The sequence below is a fragment of the Ambystoma mexicanum genome, chromosome 5p (genome assembly GCF_040938575.1).
Source record: "Ambystoma mexicanum isolate Mex_15411 chromosome 5p, UKY_AmexF1_1, whole genome shotgun sequence".
Taxonomy (NCBI): Eukaryota; Metazoa; Chordata; class Amphibia; order Caudata; family Ambystomatidae; genus Ambystoma; species Ambystoma mexicanum.
The window spans coordinates 147,115,830-147,140,247 of record NC_090930.1 but is presented as its reverse complement, the minus strand read 5'-3'; the positions used below and the strand labels follow the sequence as shown (position 1 = coordinate 147,140,247).

Sequence of the window (24,418 nt, the reverse complement as noted above, 5' to 3'; positions counted from 1 at the left end):
GGTGAGCTTGGCATAGAGTACGTCCGTGGCAATGTGTTGCATAGGACTTTTCTTGAGGCAATGCCAGAGGTACAGGGCACGAATTGGGTCAGAAAGTGGCACTGGTCTCTTCGGTGGCAATGAAAGTGGCATGGGAGGGTCCAGATCACCATTTGAATGGCAGCAGCAAACTGTGCGGGTAATCAGTTGTATGGGGCAATGTTAGTGGCATTTTATGTATTTAATTGTTTTGATCCAGGATTCGAACCTCTGTGTGATCTTGTTTCCAAGATAAGAGCATTGCCCCTGTGCTATCCTCCGTTCACTAGGCACATGAAGCCTAAGAGCGATCAGATGTATGGGGAACTTTCTGTGCACATGTTAGTGTCACAAGACCAGTATGGGGCAGTCAGTGTCACAGGGCAGGTCTGATGGCCCAAAGCAACGTTTTCGAAGGAAAGGTAAAGTGGCATGGTACTATGATCCAGGGTCAACGAGAAAGTCCACTGAACATTTTGAGTGGTAATGTGTGCTTAGCTAGTGGGAAACTAGCATGACGCTGTTAAACCTGCCCTGACCCTTCTCTGGACGCAATTGTCGGTCATATTCCAGGGCACTATGAAAATGTACATGGCAATGTGCATAACTGGGGCAACACTGGAATCAACACGTTGAAAACAAATTGTGAAACTCTGGCATAGCGAATTTACAATGTGCGTAACTAGGGGAAATACTGACATTGTACAGTCGAAACTGGCATAACAGACTCGTGGAGTCAATGTAGGAACTAACATGACAATGTGATTAACCGGGGCAAACCTGGATTCCCATTGCAATATGTCAGCGGGGAAGGTTGAAAATGGCGTGGCAATGTAGAACGTGGCATGGCAATGTAGAACGTGGCATGGCAATGTAGAGCGTGGCATGGCAATGTTTTAATTGACAGGAAACGCACTAAGCAGATCTGAAATATTTGATCAGCATGATGGACATGTCAGCACATTGAGCATTATATTTTCAGCAGCACCATGGAATACTTGAGCAACACATGGATACTGAGAAACCTCGATTATTTGAGCACTCCGTCAATCCGTTGTGAGGGCAACTCACCATGTGATGGGGACACCCTTAAGTATAAAGTCAACAAGGTTATTGTGGGTTATGCGCCAACTTCTCAAAGAATACTTGAAAAACAACACCACGCCAAAAGAATAATTGTAAGTGAAGCTTTGTAAACTATTAAAAATAGAAATATTTTGTTAGTTTCCAATCCATAATGGCAAAATCTTTTGCTATAGTAGAAACCCTGATTGACCCACACGTTTCACTCCAAATGGGAGCTTAATCGAGGTCTATAACATATCTTCTCAGTCTGGGTTCTACTGTTTCTCCTGAAGTTCAATACAATAAGAGCTCTTTTCCAGATTGGTGCTGCGATGTTCGACCCATCACAATGCTTTCAGTTGAGAAGAGTGTCCAATGTTCTAGCTTTTAAATCTGATTGTGGTTAGTCTATCGTCATTGAAAATAATTCTCCTGACTAGACAGCCTCTACAGTTCTGCATGGCACTAATGTCTTAGAGCTCCCAGAAGCATCCGTAATCTGGGTCCGCAGCCATGCTCTGCCGATTAAGTCTGATAGTTGGGACTGAAGCTGTTCTGGATTGTGAAAGTGTTCCTATTTGGTTTGTGGAGCCTCCTTCCCTAGCTTTTGCTCCATATGAAATAGAGAATACAGCCCAAACTATGAAGGAATAATGTCAGCATCATTTGATGGAGCCCTGACTACACTAATATGGTGTCATCATATTCAGCAGAGGCTGCAGAACGTTACTCATACTAAGATGCCAGATCTCAGATGCTTCAAAGAACTCCAAGAAACTAGACCCCTCCAGAAATGCAGCTAAGGTCTACCTAGATGTGGGAGAGAGGTTTTATTCAATGAAGATAGACAAGTTTGAACATTGGAAACACGTTTCACTGATCACAATGAAAGCATTACTAAACAGAAGAAACAGAAGCTGAATGGCATTGCAGAAACAGTCAACCACAACATAAGGAGAGACACCACAAACCAAAACCCACCAAAAACAACAAAAAAGAAACTCAGCTGCCCCAACGAAATAAAGCATATTAATGGTAACCACCATATAAGGATATGAACCCTGCTAAACCAACATAACCCACGCAGAGAAGCGCATAGACCATTCCTATCGCTACCCCTACTAAAAACGTTCAATTGTCCTACAAACTCACCCTTAATCACCAAACAAAACACATATACCTCTACCACCGTTCAAAATCGTTGCAAATTGTACACACTCTACAACACCGAACTCAACCCAACACACTAAGGAGAAATAGACCACAGACAATCTAACAACCCAATACACACTTGCACACCAAATTCGCATCAACTAAAAGCAAACCCAATACACAGTGACCAGTTTTTCCGAATTCAAGTTACCAACAGCACAACAAAGCTCTCTTGCGCTCTCCCTCGCCATCCCACTAACTAACCCTTCCAAGCCCTGCTTCCTTTTCAGATCCACCAGAGCGCCTGGGGACCACGAAAATTCCAGCAATGCGCAGTATAAATTGCAATAACATAAGAGCAATACGCTGGAAATTATCTCTCAATTCATTGATTCTCAGAAGAAACGGTAGAACACAGATTAAGAAGATTTTTTATAAGCCCTGACGAAACTTCCATTTGGAGTGAAACACATGTTGGCCATTCAGGAGTTGTGCAATAGCAAAGGAATTGGCCACCAGCCCACCAGCTGCTGTGGTGTTTTTGGCTGCTAGACATCCACACGTTCTGAGTTGCATTATGGAGTTTTCCCACAGATGAGTTCTGCCAGTGTTGTTCTGCAACACCTGTGTATAGGTCTCTTGACATAATGTCTGGAGCTGGGTTAGTTTACTCAATGCTGGCTGCCTGCAGCGGTCTTCTCTACAGAGGGAGTCCAGTAGGTTATTTGGTCTTCATACCTTACAGAACACGTGCGTCTCTATGTAGGTGGTGGAGTTGTCAGATCGGTCTTTGCTCCGCTTATTGTGTTTGTGTTCAGGTGTTAGGTAGGTCTGGATGGGGGTTTCTCAGCAGAGGTAGCTTTGAAGTGGAAGTTAGTCGACTACCTTTTGAACACCTGTGAGCGTACAGGAAGTTCAGAAATCAGAGTCTCCATGATGGCGTCTTTTGAGTGATGTGGTTTGTTTGGCCCAGTGTCCTCATACTGGGGGTTTCTCAGTGGAAGGAGCTACACAGAAAGAATGGGCCTACAGCATTCTTTGACATCCTTAAGGGAGTGTGCTCGACTGTCTGGGTGACCTCTGTCCATGCTGGTCTCATAAAACGGCTTATTTCTGATGCTTTGTCACACACACTGGCTGTTGTGGGTTTCTGGAGGACCTTCACACCCAACCCAGGGATGTCATTTAGGGGTTGCGAGAGGTCGCAACTGCGACCTCTGAGGTCTCCTATGCGACCTCTGTGGTCTCGCTTGCGACCTCTTTTTTTTGTAATGCAAGCTCCTGGGCTGTGGCCAGCACCATGTGGCTCTTTACTTCTGGAGTGGCTGGATTTCTTGTTCAGGCCCCTTAAGAAAAGAAGAATAAATAAGAACAGGAGTGCCACAAGTCTAACACTTTCAGCACTGACACTAAATAAGAAAGAATAGGAATACCAAATAATGGGTCTTTCTGGAATTCTATACAATAATTGCTTGACTCATTAAAGGTTTATTTCAGGCACACTTCAGGGGGTGAGTCACTGATTTAGTCTGTTCTTAAACGCCTCAACTCAGGCTTTCATCCTTCTGAGGTCGATAAATGAGTACCAACACAGGTTGGGTGATATTGGGTGTATATTTTATCTATATAAAGCGCTTAATGGTAAGTGCTATATAATAACACATCATTATCATTTGGTCATGGACGTCTGCTTGCATTCACAGTAATTTAGTAATATGGGCATATACACACTGATCTTAACGATACATATGGCAATCCATTCTTGTACGAAATGTACATCACATTAAAGTGATATCGTAATCATATATTTCGTAGTGTACAATGATATGTGATGCCACTTCCTGTTTTGTCAACTGGTGAAAGGTCATGTTCCATCGCTTCCTGCGATATCACTTCAGGGTGGGATCAAATGACATCACTTCCTGCAATTTCATCAGGGGTCATGGGTCGTGTGATGTCACTTGCAATACCCCTAGAATTTTTGTGAAATGACGTCCCTTACCCAACCCTGTGTGTTTGGTCGCATCAGAGGTTCATTGTGTTTTGGCTAAGTGTCCCCCATCTGTTGAGCCGATGGAGGAGGTGGCGGTAGATATAATCGTTAATAGTTAAGATAAATTCAAACCTTTTACCCATCCCATTTATTAGTTTGAGAAATGATGATGTAAGTTAACGTTCCATGGATAAAACGCTGTTTCCTTTCGATACAGTAGCTAAAATAGAACATGAGCGCCATAGTACAGGCAGTGATGAAAATTCTACATATATTCGTGTCATAAAACTAGATTGTCCATTTCAAAGAGAAATATCAATAGTCAGGTTGAATTTCTTTGCATAATTGGCTGTGTTAGGAACGCCTTCCCATCTCGCAGCACCGCCCCCCCTCACGTGCTGGCGGCTGCACTGAGGGTCCACGAGTGCGTGCACAACACCCACAATGCCATGGACCCTGGCCCTGACCCGGCACTGCATAGCACTCTCACTGATTGTGATGCTGGTGCTGTCGGGGCAATGAAGGTGCTAATGCCCCCAAGGCCTTATCCTGCAGGGCCTTATAGGAAATTAAGCTCTGTTTGTAGGAAGGGCTGATCATAAACGACATAGCATTAGAATAATCACTACTCTGGATAAGATGCATGCGCGCTGTAGGGGCATGTAATGATTTGTAATCTCATTGGTGATTTAGCTGGTCAGGAAATGGTGGTGGCTCTTATGAGTGTATGTATTTTGTGCAAATATCTGGTCATTGCACTCATTCCTTTTATTTTGTAAATTTGGCTTTATTAGGTTTACAAATACAGGTCATGCATAAAAAGGCTCAATAAGTGAACGATTAAATGTTTCACAATAAAGAGGCAAACTCTCAGAGTTCCATGTATTTTGTGTCTGTTCCGCAGACACATTCTTCATACATAAGGTTTGAGTAGAAACATGACTCCCCCCCTCCCCTGTGGTCAGAGCCTTCATCGCAGAACATACAGCGTTCATCGTGTGACGATCAGAGTCAATGTATATTGTCGGGATCTCCTCACTTGCAAGAGTATCTGTTGGGGGGCTCAACTTGTATGTTGGTTAGGTCAGTCCTCGTGAGCTTTAGTACGGGATAGGCCATCAGGTAGGTGTATGTTTTTGTATTCCATCCATAAAGTTTCAGTTTGTGAGAATTTTCCATGGAGAGATGCAGTTATATGCTCCATTTTGCATATAGTACTGGATACATTGATCCATTCATTTTTAGTGGGATTGTGGGTGCTTTCCATCTCATTACCAGTGTCGCCCTAGCAGCGAGTAACAGTTGTGGGGCTACGTCCTTGATTTTGACCCAGTCATCTTCATCTTTCTCAATGCTTAACAATATGAGGTAGGGAGTAGCTGTTCTGATAATGCCATCAACCTCTTTAATCCAGCCTAGGACCTCTGACCAGAATACTTATATTCGGGGACATCCCCACCACATGTGCCAGTAATCTGCCCTTTCTCCGCATCCATGCCAGCACTCAGGGCTTGCAGTCTGAAACATTTTGGATAGTCTGACGGGGTCATATTGCCATCTGTGTAGTAATTTGATTGCGTGGAGTTTGTACTGGTTTAAAATAGATATCCGTGTGGCTGCTTGGCATATGGTGTCCCATAACTCTGGAGTAAACTGGTCAGCAAAATCTTTTTCCCATCTGCCTTTTAGTGCTTCTGTGTTCATTCCCTCCACTTCTATCAGTGTCCTGTACATGTCAGATATTAGGCCCTTCATTGCAGTTCTGGAGTCTAGTATTTTTTCGAAGGGGGTGAGTTCTCTCATCAGTTTGGGCCTCCACATGGCTCTTGTCAGGACCCCTTTTATTTGTATGTATTGGAAGGTGGATAATGTGCCTATTCCGAGGGCTTTGGTTAATTCAGGAAGTGAGATGAAGGAGTCTTTCCTTTGGAGTTGACCCACTCTTTCTAGGCCCGCTTCGTACCACGTTTGGAACCTTCCTACATCTGGAATGTGGTAGTTGATTCCCGGGGACCATAAGTGGCTCAGGGGGGCCGGCCAGGTGCTGATATTTTGCATGTTCTTGCCATGTGTCCAAATGTCCCAGATAGTCATTAGTATCGGGTGATCTTTGAGTTTTCTAGAAATTCTTTTCTTAGGTGCCCAGAGCCATTCAGATACTGTGGCTGGTGAAAAATAGTGGTTGTCCATATTGACCCACTGGATGTTTGTTTGATCGCGTAGGTGTGGGATCAATACTCTAAGTTGGGAGGCTTCATAGTATTTTTGAAGGTTTAGAAGTCCAACCCCACCTTTGTCTTTGGGAAGTGTTAGGGTCTTATATGGAATCCTTGCTTTCTTTCCATGCCATAGGAATTGGAGCATGACTATTTTGATCTCAGTAAAGTAGCTTTTGGGGAACCTAATGGGTAACGTCTGGAAAGGGTATAAGAATCTGGGAAGGGATACCATCTTTATTGCGTTGAGCCGGCCCAACCATGATATCGTGAGCTTATCCCATCTTGCCAAATCTAACTTGAACTGCTTCAATAGGGGAGGGAAGTTTGCTTCGTATAGGCCATTCAAATTTCTCATTATTTGTATCCCCAGATATTGTAGTTTTGAATGTTCTATGTTGAGACCAAGTGGGGAGAACTTAGTGGCATTCTCATCTTCTTGACCCTGAAGGGGAAAGAGTATCGATTTTGTTTTGTTTATTTTAAACCCTGAGAGTTTGCCGTATTCCTCTATCATGTAAAGAGCCCGGGGGATGGATGAGGAGGGGTTTGTGACGTGAAGGAGAATATCGTCAGCGTAGAGGGCAATTTTGTATTCCGATTCCCCAGTCGGATCCCCTCCAGTGTGGTCTCCGCTCTCATTGTTATTGCGTGAGGCTCTAGGGAGAGAGCAAAGAGGATTGCCGAAAGGGGGCATCCTTGTCGGGTCCCACGTTGCAGGTTAAACCATCGTGAATATTCGCCGTTCACGAATATGGCTGCTTTAGGTTCTGTGTATATTGCGTGTATTGCTCGTCTAAATCTCGTGTCAATCCCACTTTACATAGTACTGCTTTTAAGAACCCCCATTCTACCCTATCAAAGGCTTTTTCCGCGTCGATGGAGAGTAAGACTGGGTCATTTTCCATGGTCTGGGACGCATGGATCAGGTGTAGGGTTTTGCTGATTGTATCTGCCCCCTGTCTACCGAGTATGAACCCAACTTGGTCGGGGTGTATGAGTTGTGGGATGTGGGATTCCAGTCTCGCTGCCAGGACTCTGGTATATATCTTCGCATCAAGATTGAGTAGTGAGATAGGGTGGTATGAAGTGCATTTCGTAGGGTCCCTCCCATCCTTGGGGATAACAGTAATCAGAGCTCTGGTGAAGGAGTCTGGGGGCTTCCCTGTATCCATTATTTCATTAAAGAGGAGTGTTAGGAAGGGGGCCAGTGTAGTGCTAAAAGTTGTATAGAATCCAGCTGTGTAGCCGTCTTCGCCCGGGGACTTGCCCAAGGTTAGCCTCTTTATGGCGGCCTGGACCTCCAATTCCGTAATAGGGGTTTCTAGTGAGTCCGGAATGCGGGATACATCTATTGAGGACAGATACGACTCTGTATCCGATTGGTCAGGGTCCACCTCAGAGGAGTATAATGTTTCGTAAAAATTGGCAAAGCATTCTGGGATAGCGGTATGGGTTTGTGATGTTGGGGGGAGATCGGTCTTAATTTCTAATACTCGCTGCTCAGCTCTTTGCTCTCGCAGCCTGGTGGCGAGAAGTGCGTCAGCCTTATCACCTTTTTCATAAAATTTTTGTTTAAAAAATTTCAGTTTACGCACTACCTGTTCATGCTCTAGTAGTTTCAATTAGTTTCTTTTCTGTCTAGCTTCATTCATTCTCTGCGGGTCTAATTCATCGCCTATTTTGGATTTGATTTCTAATTGTCAGATTTCAGTTCGTAGCCTTTGTTCAATGAGATTACGTTCCCTCTTCTTTGATGCTCCCTCCCTCATCAGAATCCCCCTCCAAGTAGCCTTTCCCGCTTCGCACACCGCTTGTCTGGGCACTTCACCATTATCATTTATTTTTAAAAATTCAGAGATTTCTGTCTCCATTTCAGTTCTGAAAACGACATCTCTCTAGAGGCTCTCATTACAGCACCATTTTCCACCATTTTTGGGCAGGTCGGCCCACTGAATGTCTGCGAGGACCACGTCGTGGTCAGACCAAGTTATCGGGGTTATCTTTGCCTGCAATAGTACTTCAGAGAGGTCTCTGGAGAGATATACGTAGTCGATACGGGTGTAGGTGTTATGGGGGGCTGAATAGAAAGTGTAGCCTTGGTCCTCTGGGTGGTGGGCCCTCCATGCGTCTGTCATATTATATAGTTCCATCATATGTGCTAGCTCCGTCAGTTCAGGTCTACTCTGATGAGCCGTATCAGGGTTCCCAGGTTTTCGATCTTTTGCCGGGTTTGCCCATTGATTGAAATCTCCACCCAGGATAATGTGCCCTGTGGATTCCATTAGTATTTTAGGGATCGTTCTGGAGAGAAATCTAGACTGGCCTGTGTTCGGAGAATACAGAGTGGCAATTGTGACATTCAGCTTACCCAGTTGCCCATTTACCAACATTGCTCGTCCTTCCACGTCAGACCATGTCCTGATCAGCGTGAACTCTGTGCCTTTCCTGATGAGGATTCCCACCCCTCCTTTTCTGAGCGTGCCTGAACCCCAGAATTCGGTCCCCAAACATTTCCCAAGGATTTGTCGTTCTTCTCCTTTTATGTATTTTGTTTCTTGTAATAGAAGAATATCTAGTTCACTTCTACAAAATTCTCTGGCTACAAGGGACCGCTTCGTCGGTGAGTTGAGTCCTTTAACGTTGAGTGTCCCGACTTTTAGTGAGACAGGTTCCCTTATGTTATTGTTCACAGTCATTGTTCTTTTTCAATGGGAGATGTCTCTTTATGTATGATCGAGTTTTCTTTATACTCATGAGTTGTTGACTGCATTGGCTGTTGTGATCCAATATATGTGCTGCTCTGACCTTCTTTGGCTCGTTGACGCTCCCCACACCCCCTCCCCATCCCTAATTGATGGCGTCTGATCGAGCCCGGTTTGTTATTCCAGGTCAGCATTGGACCACTTCCGGGGGTCGTTACTTCACGCCCCATGATCAGAATAAGTCATCATTGTTCAAAATGAGCCCCTCAATGGTTCCCCCCTAATTTTTTTCATTAGAGTCAAGGGAATGTGTGTGTACCAGTACCTCCTCATTACATCAATTGCGTACTTTGATTGGAACTGTCTTACCGGCATCACGTGGTTTCAGCCCTCCGTCTCCGGGGAAAGGTTGCCTCTCTGGAATTTTCCCCTTCACTCTCTTTCTTCGGGGGCCCTGGATTCGCTATTCTCGTCCTTCTCCATTTGTTGCTTCGTGGTTAGTGTCGTCTCCCTGGGTGCCCAAAAGGTCGGATATGCACGATTTTATTTCTTTCTCTGGTCTTAGTCTGAATCTGGTCCCCTCAAACTCAAACATGAGTGAGAAGGGATAGCCCCATCTGTATCGGCCATTCTTTTCCTTGAGCTTCTTCGTCAGAGGACCACACATTTTTCTGAGGGCCATGGTCAAGGAGGAAAGATCTTGGTAGATAGAGATTTGTGCTCCACTCAGCGTGATCATCTCGCTCTTCCTGGCTTTCTCAAGAATTCTAGCTTTGTCTCTGAAACGGTGGAATCGGGCGAGGACCGAGCGTTGTCCACCTGCGGGGCCACCTGCACTATGGATTTGTTCTGTCACCGGTTCATCCACCTCATCATCCATTGTCAGAAGTTCCGTCATTCTCTGATCGAGTTGCCCTTCAAGCATGTCAATGGAGGCCTGATTGTTTTCAACTCCTTCTAGCCTATCCTCCATGCTGTTGAGTCTCTGGGTGATTCTGTCTATTTTGCCACCAATGTTGGTGCCCAGGTTCTTGATCTCTCCTAGTAGAGCCGCTATGTCTCCTTTTGTTGCTGCCGCCAAGTTGTCTCCTGTAGTGACGCAGTTTGCCATCCTGGCATCGGAGGTTATGGGCGAGGTGGGGGTGTAGGCGAAGTAAGCTAGCTTGTGCTTAATATTCATAAAGATCACCGTTGGTGGGGTGTGATGTGGCAGCCTGCACCCCTCTCACTTTGAAGGAAGGTAACAATATTGGGGAGGCTTGGGTGTGACAGTTAAACGTTAATCGGTTCCTCAGGGTGGGGGGCCCGTGCCTTTGAGTGAGCCCCCTATTTAACTGCTGCCTCTGATGGAGTAAGTGTGCGTTATCACTTTTTTTACCCAAGGGTCTTTGTGGGGTAGTATGCGCTGCTGCAAAGGCGCTAGAATGTCCATTCAGTTGCGAGCGAGGGCTAGTTACTGTCAACTGTGAATGTGGGTGGTTGTGTCTGGTGTTGCCTCTTTGCAATCGATGGAGGGCAGTTATACGTTCTCCGTTGAGTCTGTGCAGTCACCCCGTGCAAATGGGGTTGGTATATGGAGATGCTGCCGGGTCAGAGAGGGGTGTGGGTGTAATCGTTAGGCCTCTATTTTGGTCGCCTCACCTAGTGCGTATCATGAGTGTTGGTGCTCCCAAATGATAATATAGTGTCAAAACACTGTTATATTGTTGGAGGGTGGCAAAGTCCTTTATTGGCAGGCCAAACGTGTCCCCATGAAGTACGGGCAGGTTCTCTGTGCCTGGATGTGTTGATACGTTCCCGCCTATGAGAGTACTGTAGGCAGGCGTATGAATCGGAGAATACGCACTGAGCTCCGGGTGTTCCCCTGCGATTTGTGAGCACGCAGGCGGAGCGTCTATGGATTTGAATGCCTGTGCTGGGGTGCGTGCCTTGTGCCTTGTGCTGAGTGTTCGCCTGGCCGCCTTCAGATGATTGCAGCGTTTTGTCCCATTTGTTCACGGGGTACGCTGTGGATGGGCCTCAAATGAAGCAGCGCTGGGCGGTACAGTGGCCGGGCGGTGGGCCGCGCGGGAGAGCAAATCCCCGGGGGAGGGGTGAGCGCAGTCACCTGTCGACTCTGGCGGTCCAACCCCCGAGGGGTGCGCGCACCGTCGTTATCCCGGTTAGCTCTGCCGGAGGGCCCACCTTAAAAGTCTCGGGTCTGCAACGGCTCCACTCGGTGTCTCCTCAGTGTCTCCTCCAGTGCTGCCCCGCCGTGGGTCCTTTTCCTTGCGGTCTATGAACGGCTCTCCCGCGCCGCACTCCCTCGCATTCACCGCATCGGTAGGCGCGGCTCTTATCCGTATGCAGGGGCACCTTCACCCCGGCGGCTGCACTCACGCCTCCAGGCCTCTCTTTGGCGGTTGAAAATACGCCAGTAGTTTCGATTTCAGCGGGGCTCGGAATTCTCGACTTCTCTTTTCGTTTTCCGGAGTCGTGGAGGGCCGATTTTAATCCGGATTTTTCCCAGGGGTGGGTGGAACGTTCTCACAGCAGGATTCCGTATTTAATGCGTGGGGGGGTTCCGAAAAATGGGGGCTCATTTCATCTTCCGGGGTGTCGGTTACGGAGCTCACAGAGAGAGCATGTTGGTCTCTGCGCCCCCTGGTGGCCGTCACAGCACTCATTCCTTTTAATAATAATAATAATACCAGTTTTTATATAGCGCCAGCTCATCTGATGGCATCAAAGCGCTGTAACAACAGTTGATATCATTACCCAGCTGCGTGGTACACAATGTATTACCCTCAGAAACATGAAAGGCTGAGTTTGGAAAGATGAAAGGCTGAGTTGGCCCTGCTTGGATTCGGACCTCTATCATCAGGCTGCGCACAGATGTCAGACTGAGCGCTTAGCCCGCTGTGCTATCTGAACGGGAAAGTACAGTACCTTTGTGCACTAGGCTTCTTGTATGAGACTCCCATCCTTCCTGCATACCATACCACCAATCAGCGTCACATCATTTCCTACAAGTATACTCATATGGGACATGAAAGGGTATTCACAAGTTCGCAAACCTGACCCACACTAGTGGGGGCAAGCTGAGAACCCAGGTTGTCTGTTCTCTGTGGAGCGGCGCAGAGGACTCAAAAGTGAACCCCTTCTTACAGGAAGCAACCAGCATAAATTCTGTAAACTAATCCAGTATTTACACATTCCATGTACGCAGCCCTAATCAGGACGGAGAAGAGTGTTCTGAAACCCAGGATTAGGAATACAGCTTCTCCTGGGATGATTTAGTCTCCTAGAGTTCCAGAGCTGTCATATGTCATTCCTTAGTCATACTGAATGAATTAAGACGTCACTTTTTATGTCAGCACCTTTTGATGAACTAATGCATTGAAAGACAAGCTTTAGCAAAACCAATAATGTTTGCTTTTGTAGTTGTTCTTTGTATTGTATATTTATAGGCTTGAATGAGTGTTTTCTCTGTAAAAAACAGAAATAGTGAAACGGTTAGTCTGGATCTCAATGCGCTCAATCTGATCATTGAATGAAGTAACAGTTCATTGGGTGCTCATCGGCTTCTATTCAGATATGAGACTTGAAAGACAAAGTTCTCTTCATTGATTTTTAATGCATCAACTGTGTTAAGCAAAACAGAAAAAAAAACAGCCAATACGTGTTTCGACCACTGAAGGTCTTCCTCAGGGAAATTCAATGCTCCAGCTATTCTCTTAGTTGGTTTCAGGACAAATATAAGCCAACGCTACATTCTGGAATGCTGCTTGTGTATCGAACAGAAGGACGAATGTTCATCACAAGAAATGTTTCATTAGTAGTGAATGATGCAAACCTCATATAAGCCAGGGGTTTTGAGCCCGGGGTCCTTGTGGATTAGAGCAGCGTTCTGCATGAGAACTGTCAATAAATGGGCCCAGCTCAAAGAACATGCACGCTGAAGGGCCGGTCATCATGCGACTATTACGTGAGCTGTTAGCCTTTTCTGGCAGACTAAATAAGCCTGTAGCTTACAGTCTACTACCAAAGCGCATACAATGCTTTTGATCTCTGTACCATTAAGAATGGCATCATCAACAATGGTAAAGCTTGCCTTCAAGCCCCAATTACCCAAATCTGTAAGCAATGTGCAGTAGAAAGGTGTAACTCCCCCTACAATCTGTTTACTAGAGGGCCAAAAAGCAGGACTATACGCCTATATGATATATGCAACCATATATAGGGAGCATGTACTGCTTGATAGCTATTGTCTGCAGCAAGGTGAGAATATTGTGCTGTTTCAAGGCCTCAGCACAGGTGTACAAGCCATGCCCATGCAAAGAGTAATCGAAATTTATGTAAACATTCTTTTAAAAAAGTTACACAAGCTCCACGGAAGCAGTGCCTTCAGGCACTGGCGCGCAAGCGCAGAGTAAATAGGGCTGACAAGCTCTATACCACACCCAATTAGGATTAACCAAGAGGAAATGTAACCACACAAACCATCGACAAGAATAATTAGGCAATATGAGCAGTTATGTACATGTGCGCAGGAAAGGATTTGCTCACGTGCGCGGTGAGTAGTGTCTCAGGGAAACTGACCATGCTGCTTTTATTAGCAGTCCACGCATGCGTACTAGATTCGCGTCCCCCTTTCCACAAGTCATTGTGACATACCCAATGGATTCACGCCCATGCGCGAGGAGCGGTGTCTCCGCCGAACGGGCCCCATTGGTCCATGCAGGATACATCACCACCGACTTCAGACCCCACATCCCTATCCATCCGGACATGACTACCTAAGACAATCCTGGCTCACCAGCCAGTTAAGGCAAGCAACAAAGACTGACTAAACACCCCACACTTTGTGGAAAATTTGCGTCCCCTACACACCCAAGGTGTTTGTGATGACAAACAGTAGTTAGGATATATTAAAGTAAAATGAATAAGAACGAACAATATTAAGAGATCAAGTTCAGGGATTAATAATTCAAGAATAAACGTATGGTATCCAAGGTAATGTTATTTAGATAGTCAGCATAACCTAAAATGGATTGTACAGGTTGACTTCTTCAAAACACTGCTACATGCAAGTGCATGTACCGGAAGATCTCAACAATGTTATTATCAGAAACACATGTGACATCAGTAATACATGTGTTTCTCATTGCCACCCACTCCAACCCCCAACATGAGCCGCTATTGATATTAGCACCCCGCCCATAAGGCCTGGTCGTTCGTGTGAAAAGAAAGCCACAGCAAGGCCATAGCCTGGTTTGTTCACACAACTTAAACATCTTCCCAAGAGGATCTCCATGAAAATGGAGTCCCTCCTCCATGTCCATGGCTGCCGCAGGTGAAGAGTGGCGATCATGCTGTAGGAAAATTGGATTAGTGATATGATAGGTTATTTTTAACACACTTAGTACCCGGAGGTTTCTAAGCACGGACCCAGGGATCGAGCCTGTGTTGCTGCCCATGTCTTGCTTCTAAGGCAAGCATGTTGCCCCTGAGCTATCCTCCCAAGACTTAGCATCTTCGCACCTGAAAATATAGCTCACCTCATAGACGCATGCCATGACAAATTAACATCATCAGGCTAGTGATCGCCTACATTGGCAAAAGGGCCATGGCCTACCTTCCAAAGAGCAAAGGAAAACAGAAAACCACCCCAAAGTTACAGCGCAATTCCATCAACCTCCATCACTGCGCAATCTAGCGGTGGCTACTGAAAGGCTGGAGATCCAAAGCTGGAAATCAAGCTTCCTTGGATTTTCTTAGTTGTTTCCTCTGTTTTTGGGGAGATCATTGGAGTTCATGCCAATTCTTTTCTGATTCACCAAGAGGTGAATTGCTGCATATGTCCTTTTGATGCAGCAGTTCAGAGATGTACAAGTGCTACTAGTGCTGAGAGTTTGATCACTCTTTTGTCAGACCTTTGCAATGAGCTGTTAGTGTCAATATGCAGACAGTAGATAGGAGTTGTGTTGTGTATTATTCATAAAGCTCTTTGTAGCATCTTGAGAAGGTTTACTATGGCTTTGCGTAGCACGTGTGTGCTATCCCGGTGTACCTAAAGGTCCCCCTTGTAATCACAGCCCTTTGAAACACTTCCGTATGTGCCACAATCCTAGTTCCATTATGCGGAGAATGTGGCACATGCATGGGCACCTGCCATAAAGCAACAGGTTGCAAAGGGAAGTACGCAAAGCACATCAACTAAATGCTGAATTCGTCAAATCCTCGTTGTGACCTTGTTCGGAAATATGTGAAATGCCCTTTTTGTCGAATATGTGGGAGGAATAATAACTATCAATTAGAGCATTTATTTTTTATTTTTCAAAGATGCCAGTGGCCCTTGATGTCCTAAATTGTATAGCTGGGGAGATAATTCAGGAGTTAAGAGCTTGCCTAAGACACATCGACAGCCTGAGGTTCAAATCCTGTCTCAGCCAACTCAACCTCCCACGGACGATGAATTGTTTTGCATTCAATTTTGCAATAGGGACACCTATTATTGCAGTGCTTCGAAGCAGAACGAATCAAGCACAGAGTTCTCTGTAAAATATAACACTATTGTTACAGGGGAGAACCAGAGATGGACTGGCATCTGGGAGACATCCGAGAAAAGCTAACTAGACAATGAATGCAGTTTATAATCCGATTAGACACCCAGGCCCCCTTGGCATGAACTGAAACCGTAAAGCACGTGGTACTTCCAGACTATGGTCCTCATCACGAGTTCAGTGGTATCTCTGTGATAAATCTGCCGAGATACCACCAAACGGAATTACTGCTACTGCCACTTGGTCCGGCTGTATTACCGCCGGATTACAAGTGGCGGTTTGATGGTGTTAGTCCCCATTGATGGAGTCCATAGGACTCCATGGGGGATTTTGGTGGCATTACCATTGTTTTTAATAGCACCAAAATTAGCGGATTTTGTCGGTAAGGCGGTAAAATAACCTCTAGCATTATTCGGGAGGTTTTTCCTCCACCTCACTGCCAAACTCGTAGTTGGGAGGTTCAGTAAGGCAGCGGTATTGCTATTACTAGCACATTTTTACCGCACTGCCCAACTTATAACGAGGTCCTATATTTCCAATTTGGGATTCTGTGGGATCCTTTGTAATGGTTCCAAACCCCTGTCTAATATACATGACACATGACTCCAGGGGGTACAGTATCTTCAATATAAATCATGGCCAACTCTAGCACTGCCATACTACACTGGGAAGTAGAGGCTTACACTAATATTTGGAGACTTGGCTAGTGTTCAGCATTATAAGAAGCTATACATTGATAGTTATTGTCAAATTACTTTTATTCCTAAAGCACAAGTAATCCATATCACTCGTATTCCTTTTATTGCACAAGTTTCTTTTATTTATTGTATTTTAACAGCCCAATTTATGTAGTATTTAGGTATGGCAGGTGATCTGCAGGATACAGTTTGAGCTTGCTTTGTAAAATACCGATTTCTGAATTAGAATTGTATTCCTGAATCAGCAATTGACAGATTGCAGCTTTAACTCTTCACATTTCTCTAAACAATTATAGAAACATTGGGACCAAACCAGATATCTGGATTTTGGTCAAATGCCAGCCCATAACCCCTTAGAAGCCAAACATTGCACACAGAGACTGTATGGTGCATGGATTCATATTAATGTCCATTCCTTCAAGAAATGTACCCACATCTGTGGAACCTAATAACTTGTGTATTTGGTAATATCCCCATATATATGGTCACCAGACACTGTTTGCCGGGAAAAGGCTGTGGTGGCTTTATATATGGTAACTATATATATATATGGGGTCAAGGGGATCAGTGGTTGAGGGGGTGTCCGCCGCTCTCCTTTAAAATAAAAGGTTTTGATGGTTGCAGGGGTGTCCCCCACACGTTTAATGTGATAATGTCAGTGCAAACCACAGGCATTTTTTGGCGACTTTTTTGTCAGGCGACATTTTTGCAGGGACTTTATCACATGGAACCATATCTTGCAGGCCAGGGGTTCCTCTGGGAATGGCTGGATTTAAGGAACTAGATAAGATCAATAATATCCAGAGCGGGGTATTAATTGTTCGACTCAATGCTAGCCCCTACGGCGATGGGTGAGATAAATACACGTAAGCACCATTCCTATGGTTTATCCCACTTAACAAATAAGTCGAGATGTCATTGTTGGCCATTCATGGCTCAACGGACTGTCTTCTAATATGGACAATGGGAAAAGGTTCAACATGAAAAACATGGATGGGCTTGGAGGCCCACACTAAACATCACATGCCTTTACCTGCCGCACCACAAATAATCTCTTGCCATTTTAATCCTACTGGTGTCTGCGTCAACAAGTTGGTAACATTTGATGTTTGCAAGGCTGGAGTGGATAGACGCAATGTGCACACCTGCTGTGGATATTTCATCCAAATGCTCTTTCCTGGTTTGCTATTCTCCCGTATTACTTGTTCCTTTGGTGGCTGAAGACTTCTTAGATGGAAGGAGTTCCTAGAAGTATGGAATGTGAAGGTAGAGGTTCCACATTTTTTGTGCAAGTGACCAATATTGTCATGCACAGCTGGGTCTATCGAGCAGCTCGGACACATTGGAAGGCGCAAGCGGCAGATCCATCATCAAACAATATCTGTCCACTTAGAATGATTCTCCAGAAAGTTCTGTGTGATTCACCCGCATGATATCTCGTCCTATCACCAGCCCTCGAGTACCACCATTGAATCACGCCCATGATCTCCTCTCCGGTAGTTTCACCGGTTGAATCCCCTAAACTCGTATTCCCTGCCCTCCTCACCCCTGCTGTTCCAAACCTACCATGCCCTATCCCTCCCTTACCTACCTCACCCTCCCGTCTGTTCACGGAATTGGTGTCTCTGTCCCCATCACCCCCACCCTGAGGCCCAACTCACCTGAAACCCAATGACTGCACTACTCCACCCCACCTCCAGCCGCTCTATTCACACTCAATGCCCCCTAAACCCTCCATGCCCTCATATCTGCAACCCCCTTCACCTGCTTGTCGTTGCAGCACCCACGCAGTGATCAATGGATATAGAAAGTGGTCTACGCATTTCCCCATCCTGTGTTTCCTGTGCGGGCCTGTCGGTGGCCAATGGATTCGGCTACCCATATTCGGCAAAGACGGATTTGATGAATATATATTTGCCAAATATGGGCAGAACTCTCTAGAACTACAGCGATGCACAATGACTTCCTTTTTTTGTTGATTGTGCAGGCCTCACGTGCAGCACGTGTTGATTAGGTGAACCAAGAGGCAAAGGTTGAATAAGCAATGAAATAATGTTGCCAAAATCAGAGGGGTAGCAGACGTGACATCGCATGCAGCCATAACAAACACCGACGGGAAAGGGTTAATGTGCCTCGGGTCGATAGGCTAATATTGTGCGGCACGCTCTTCCATAAGGCAACACGTGGGTGCACTTACCTGCATGTTAGTGTGAGTGACTCGCCTGCGTTTATGACAGTGTGGTCTGCTGAGCGGTCCAGTTCTGGTGGGGTCCGATTTTTCCTTTCTTCCGCACCTGAGTACAAGAAGGAAACATACAATCATTAATACCTTGAGCACCTGTTGCTCGCCTGTTTGCAATGAAGGAGAGACTCACTTCAGACATGCTATCATTTCCAGATCCAAAGCGAAGGCAGTTCATTAATACATGACTAAGTGCAGACACGACCAGACCTCATAGCTCCAACTCTTCGGTGCAAACATGTATAGAGGCTCAGCCATGCTAATTGGGCACAGAAGCAGAGGCGTTGCTAGGGGGGGCTTAGGGGGCTATAACCCTGGGTCTTTTGGTTGTAGCCCCGGAGAGAAGCTCAGTGGCTAAAACCAAAAGGCTATAGCTAGCCCCGAGTCCCACCAGTCCCGACATTAGCTTAGCCCCGGATCTTTTCCAGACCTAGCAACACCCCTGCACAGAGGACTTATTTACAAAACATGTCCCCCCTGTACACTTGCGCACATCAAATGAAAGCATATTATAAGTATGCCATCTGCCCTAGTCACAAACCTGCACCTATGTGCGGACCTCTTGAAGTGCCCTTGCTTTTATGTATTTGTGAATCTTTGAGCAGGTGCACACATATAAGCATACAGGGGGCATAGCCTCATATGTGTGCGACCTTCACATACGAAACGAGGCGAGCTCCCCAATAAGAGCAATTGCCGAGGCCTTCGCTTGCGCCTGGTCCAGCAGGCGCAGGGTGAAGTGCAATGGACAGAAGGGTTATTGATGACCCTTCTGTCCACTGCAGTAGCCTGGAGCAGCCGCAGGCTGAGTAGGCTGAGTAGGCTGTGTCCCATTTTATTTATTTATTTACTTATTTCATTTGTAAAGCGCACAAACAACCCTGAGGCATTGAGGCGCTGACGATGTGCTAACACCTTTGGACGATATGCTAACTTTCATTCATGCTATTCATCGGGACAAGTCCTCTGTGCTTCCTCCTGTTGAACTGGGCCCCCAGCAGGGTTGGGCTGGAGTCCAAGCCTCAGTGGACCCCAATTCTGAGACCTCAATATCAACGGATGTATTGAGAGTGAGTTCCTGATCCTAATGTAGTCATGTGACCTCGGGCTAAGAAAGTGCATGCGTCACCTGCATTTGTTGCACACCTACACCTACCTTCAGAACAGACGACATGCACTGGGCAGAGAGGTGCAGGTTTCTGGCAACCTGTTTTTGCGTGGTAAATTAAGTGATGGCATGTGCGTGTGGCCTATATAGCTCCATTTCATTCTGCCACGGGGCCGGGCCGAGGAATAGGGAAGACACCATCTCATTTCAGAACTTCACCTCGTAAGAGAAGAACTATTTTAGCATTAGCTTTAAAGGAACAGGTACAATATAGCGCCCTGAATGAGATAATCACATCGATTCCAATATTGGATCCTGTGAGGATATATTATATTATGTTTAAGTATAGATAGCAAAGATAGTACTGTGATATATGCTTAAGGGTAGTACAGACTTCAATACTTAAACCATTACATGTAGTGCTTAGCGCCAAGCGCTTTAATGCTAAAAGAGGATCCTAAGGGCATATATTCGCTTTTGCAGTGAAAAGCAGCACTGTATAACAAATGAGTTTTTGAAGTCATATCTCAGACTCTAAGAGAAGCGTGCTTTGAATTAGCATGTAATCATTCATTCATGTAGTCATGTATGTTATCATTTAGCATAGCAAAGCACTAGGCAGTTTGACCGTAGTTGGATTGTGCAGTTCAGTACATTCTTGGAACCTGCTCCACTCCATTTTCTATTTTGATGGATATTCAGCAGCTCACTGTGGAGCTAAGAAGAAGCACCTTGTGACGTTGAGGCCTGGAGCCAGGAAATTCAAGGCATCCTAGATAGATAAATCCTCTCAAAGCTGAGGATTCCCACTGAGAAATAAACCAAAAGCACAGAACTGGTACCTAAGGGTGAGCGCAATTTTCACCAGAAAAGCGACAAGTGCAGAATCCTCACTGGAATCAGGTTCCACCCGATCTGCGAAATCAACATTACAATTACACTGCCACGGAAATGTCACACATTTTTGTGCGGGTTCGCGTGGAGTGTGGTGTTTCGTTCCCATGCTAGTTTTGTGTAGCAAGAGGGGAACATCACATGGGTCTTTTTTTGATTTGTGCTAGTTTCGTGCAGCGACATGAGATACTTTGTGCAGGTTTTTCTGAAGCATGCTAGCTTTGCGCAGAGCCACCAGAAATTTTGTGTGATGTTCGATTTGTGATAGGCCCGTGCAGTGACGAAACTTTGAGCAGGTCTTTATTTGGATCCATACTAGTTTTGTGCAGTGGCACGAGAAACTTTGCTCGGTTTTCCACAATCCATGGCTTATTTTAGATCCGTATTGGTTTTGGTTTGTGGAAAGAGAAACTTTGCATGATTTATTTGAACCATGCTGGGTACCCGCAGTGGCAAGAGAAGCTTTGCACAGCTTTTTGTTTGATTCATGGTAGGTCGAGCTAGTTCGCGCAGCGGATCAAGAAACTTTCTTCTGCTCTTTTTGGTCTGTGCTAGGTTCAAGCAGTGGCACAAGAACATTTTGTGCGGCTTGTTTCAGTTTGCAAGACAGCACAAGAAACTTTGCGCCACCCTTTTCGATGATCAGTGCTGGCAGAATGGTGGAATTCAGTGAAATGGATCGAAATCCTACAGTTTACACTTCTGCGGCTGGCGGAATGGAATTTAACAATTTTGCCCAGAACTTGTGCCACCAATATTGTTTACCATTATCCTGATGCAAATGAGAGCTACTTTTTTATCCAGAAACCAGAAGCTGGGGGATTCGTCTGACAGTGGGAGCTGTAAGTAAGAGGGGAACCCTATACATAGACTTTCAGCTCACAGACACAGGATGCTGCTGATTCAATGCCAGGGTTGAGGGCTGTGGGGCTCTGAGCCTCACCTAAATGTCAGGATTACATTTATTCTTTGAAATGCCTTTTTAATGTTGATGTTGAGTTTGCCTGACGGAGCAGTATGCAATTCAGGTCCTGTGGCATTGTGCTTTGTTTTGCTTCCAATATTGTAGATGCCCAGGTTGATTCCTTGTGTTATGCACCCTGGTTTGTTTCAGCAGTAATACAGATGGTTTCAGAGCCTCTAGCCGAGTTATACCTTTCCTTGGAGAACAGATGGAAAGAGGGCTTTAGGATTCAGAAGGTCAATTGATGATAACAGATGGTTTAGTTAAAGGAGAAGTGACTTGAGACTCATCTCATGTAGAGATTCGAGCTATGGTTATTATAAAGTAGAAGTTGACAATATGTTAGTAACTTATATTGATTTAGCAAGAACTAATCAAGGGAGATCCAAAAGAGATTTGTAAATAAAATGCTTATTTTTCATGCGTTGCCATTGGTCGTTCTTGTTTCTGGTGCATTACTGTCACATTGAGTGTTATGGGGGTAGCTTATCAGAGGCACTGCATTATTTGTTCGTTTTGCCTCTCTCCTTGTCTCGGTCTCTGTGTGCATTAGGATACGCCAACAGGGCTGACGGGGAGTGGTTGCTGCACCCGTGAATACAATGTCGGTTTCTGAAGGTTGTAATACTGTAATGCTATACATGATGTGAGGGAGAGGAGGGGAAACATATCTTGAGGCCCACAAATCCCCAATTCTAATTATTGTAGCAAGAGCACAAATCAGCTCTGGACTGGCGTAGTGGTGACGTCACGTTGCAGCTAGTCCAGTGCCCAATTGCTCCTTCCTTTCGCAATAGAAAAACGCTAACCTTCCTATCTGAGCTGAGCTGAGATAGCAGGGGGCAGAGTTTAAACTATCTGGGCGTTAATACGATGTGTGACAATTCCTGATCACTTCCTGTCCCCAGAGCGAGACAGGAAGTGATCAGGAATGGGTGACATTCTTGTAAGGCAGGGCAGGGGCACAATGGTGGAAGCTAAGCTCGAATTGAAGTAAGTAAATAGTTGTTTGCACTGTGCGAGCTACCGCCATTGTGGTCTCCCAGTGGCAGGACTCATACGGAGTCCATTTTAAAGCCCACACCTATGTAGGGGAAGGAATGTCAGAGAGAGACTCTCGAACCTGTGACTCGCCAACTGCTAGGCTGGTGTGGGCTGATGGGAGTTGTAGTGTAGAGACTATGCGGGCCAAAGGTGGCATACACCTGGACTATGAGATTAAGAAGTTTCTAGGTACATACGTTTCTATTCTTGAGTCATTTGTGTTTGTGCTCGAAACACTGTTAAAGAAAAAGATGGATGCCACCTTGTTTCCGAGATCCATTGCCCTATTTCCTTTTTATGATGATAGAATGGGCACGCGGCACGGCGAAATGCCCACATCGAGTTTGGGAAACCAGAACCAACCTAGCGTGACTAGATGATAAAATACTTAATTAAAATCAGAGAGCTTGTTAATCAGCTCTACATCACCGTTATCCCCCCAAATAACGTAGAAAGAAAAGCTATTTGCAATATTTAATTGGAAACTTGATGTCTGTTATGTTTTTCAATTGGGATTTGCTTCTGCATGTGTGACAATAGTGCTTGTTATGAGAATGATGTGCCTTGGGGCAAATAAGTGCTAATTAAAATTGAACACACTATGGAGGTATTTACATTTTTAGTACTAACAAACATGCACTAAAAAATAAATTAATAGTTTTTAATCTTGCATGGTTATTTGTTCATGTATTGCTAAGACATCTTCCCTGACTGAAACCTCCAGAGACAATACAAGCTGGCCAGAAATAATGTCCTGATATTCGAAGTCCCCCAATCTGGGTTTCTGTTCTGGTCATCCAGAGTGCTGTAAGCTGGGGGCTTCGGTGATCAAGCCAGGTTTGAAGAATGACCAGCAGACATACATGTGGGACTGTCAGGGGTCTACTGCAATGCAAGGTGCTGCTGACTTTGAGTGTGGGAGACACAAACCTGTCACAATGGCAACCACACAGTTCTCATGCTGTCAGACAGCTACATACTGCTGGAGGGTGCGGGGGAGAGGAAGCGGAGGGAAATGGGGCAGACGGCAGATACAAGGTTGCATGGGGGATTTTCTGTTTGGAGATGGGGGAGAAAGAAATGCAAGAGTTTTTTGGAAGGGAGCCAGGAGGCAGTGGCGGGGCTGGGGTAGGGTTGGCGGTCACCCCTCGGGCCCCTCTATGTTTCCCAGTTCCTCTCCATCCCAGTGCTCACATTGCTGTTTTGCTTTATCTATTTTTTAAATGTGTGATTAGAGTCCCAGATTGTCCATTGCTGCATGCACATTTGCTGCTGGGTTTTTAAGCAACCAATGCTGGTAAATCAGCTGCACTGGCATAGCCGATATATAATCTAGTCCTTCCGGGTTGTGCTGAACTTCCTGGGTTTGTTCCCGCCCACTGCCCACTCTCTGCTCTGTCAGAAGAGAATATTCACTACTGAGCAGTTGAAGAGTTAAACAGAAAAGGTCAGGGTTTTGTAGTGTATGTGGACATCAGTGCCTGTATCTAATGCAGATTGTGCCTGTGTGTCTGCAAGAATTGAGTGTGTATATTACTGTGTGCAGGTATGCATGTGCATTATAGAGTCTGTGTGTGAGTGTGCATGCGCACGTGTTTCTGAGTGTGTAGGCATCTGGGCTGGAGTGTGAGCGAGTGTTTCTATTGCTAGTGATTTACAGTGAACATATTACTGGCATAGACTGATTGTGGCCGCCGTCTCATACAAGTAATTTAAAGATTTTATTATTTCTGGCATAGACAGAGTGTGGCCGCAGCACCATGCACATGATTTA

General features: G+C 45.5%; 1 protein-coding gene across 3 annotated transcripts in view; it reads right to left on the bottom strand.

Moving 5' to 3' along the window:
* LOC138480803 (vascular endothelial growth factor receptor kdr-like) overlaps nucleotides 1-24,418 on the bottom strand; it is a 1,018,894-nt gene that overhangs the window by 808,964 nt on the left and 185,512 nt on the right. For all 3 annotated transcript variants that reach the window (XM_069612549.1, XM_069612547.1, XM_069612548.1), the window contains exon 2: nucleotides 18,590-18,686. In XM_069612549.1, coding sequence (XP_069468650.1) covers nucleotides 18,590-18,686 — 97 coding nt within the window. The remainder of the gene's footprint in view (nucleotides 1-18,589; nucleotides 18,687-24,418) is intronic.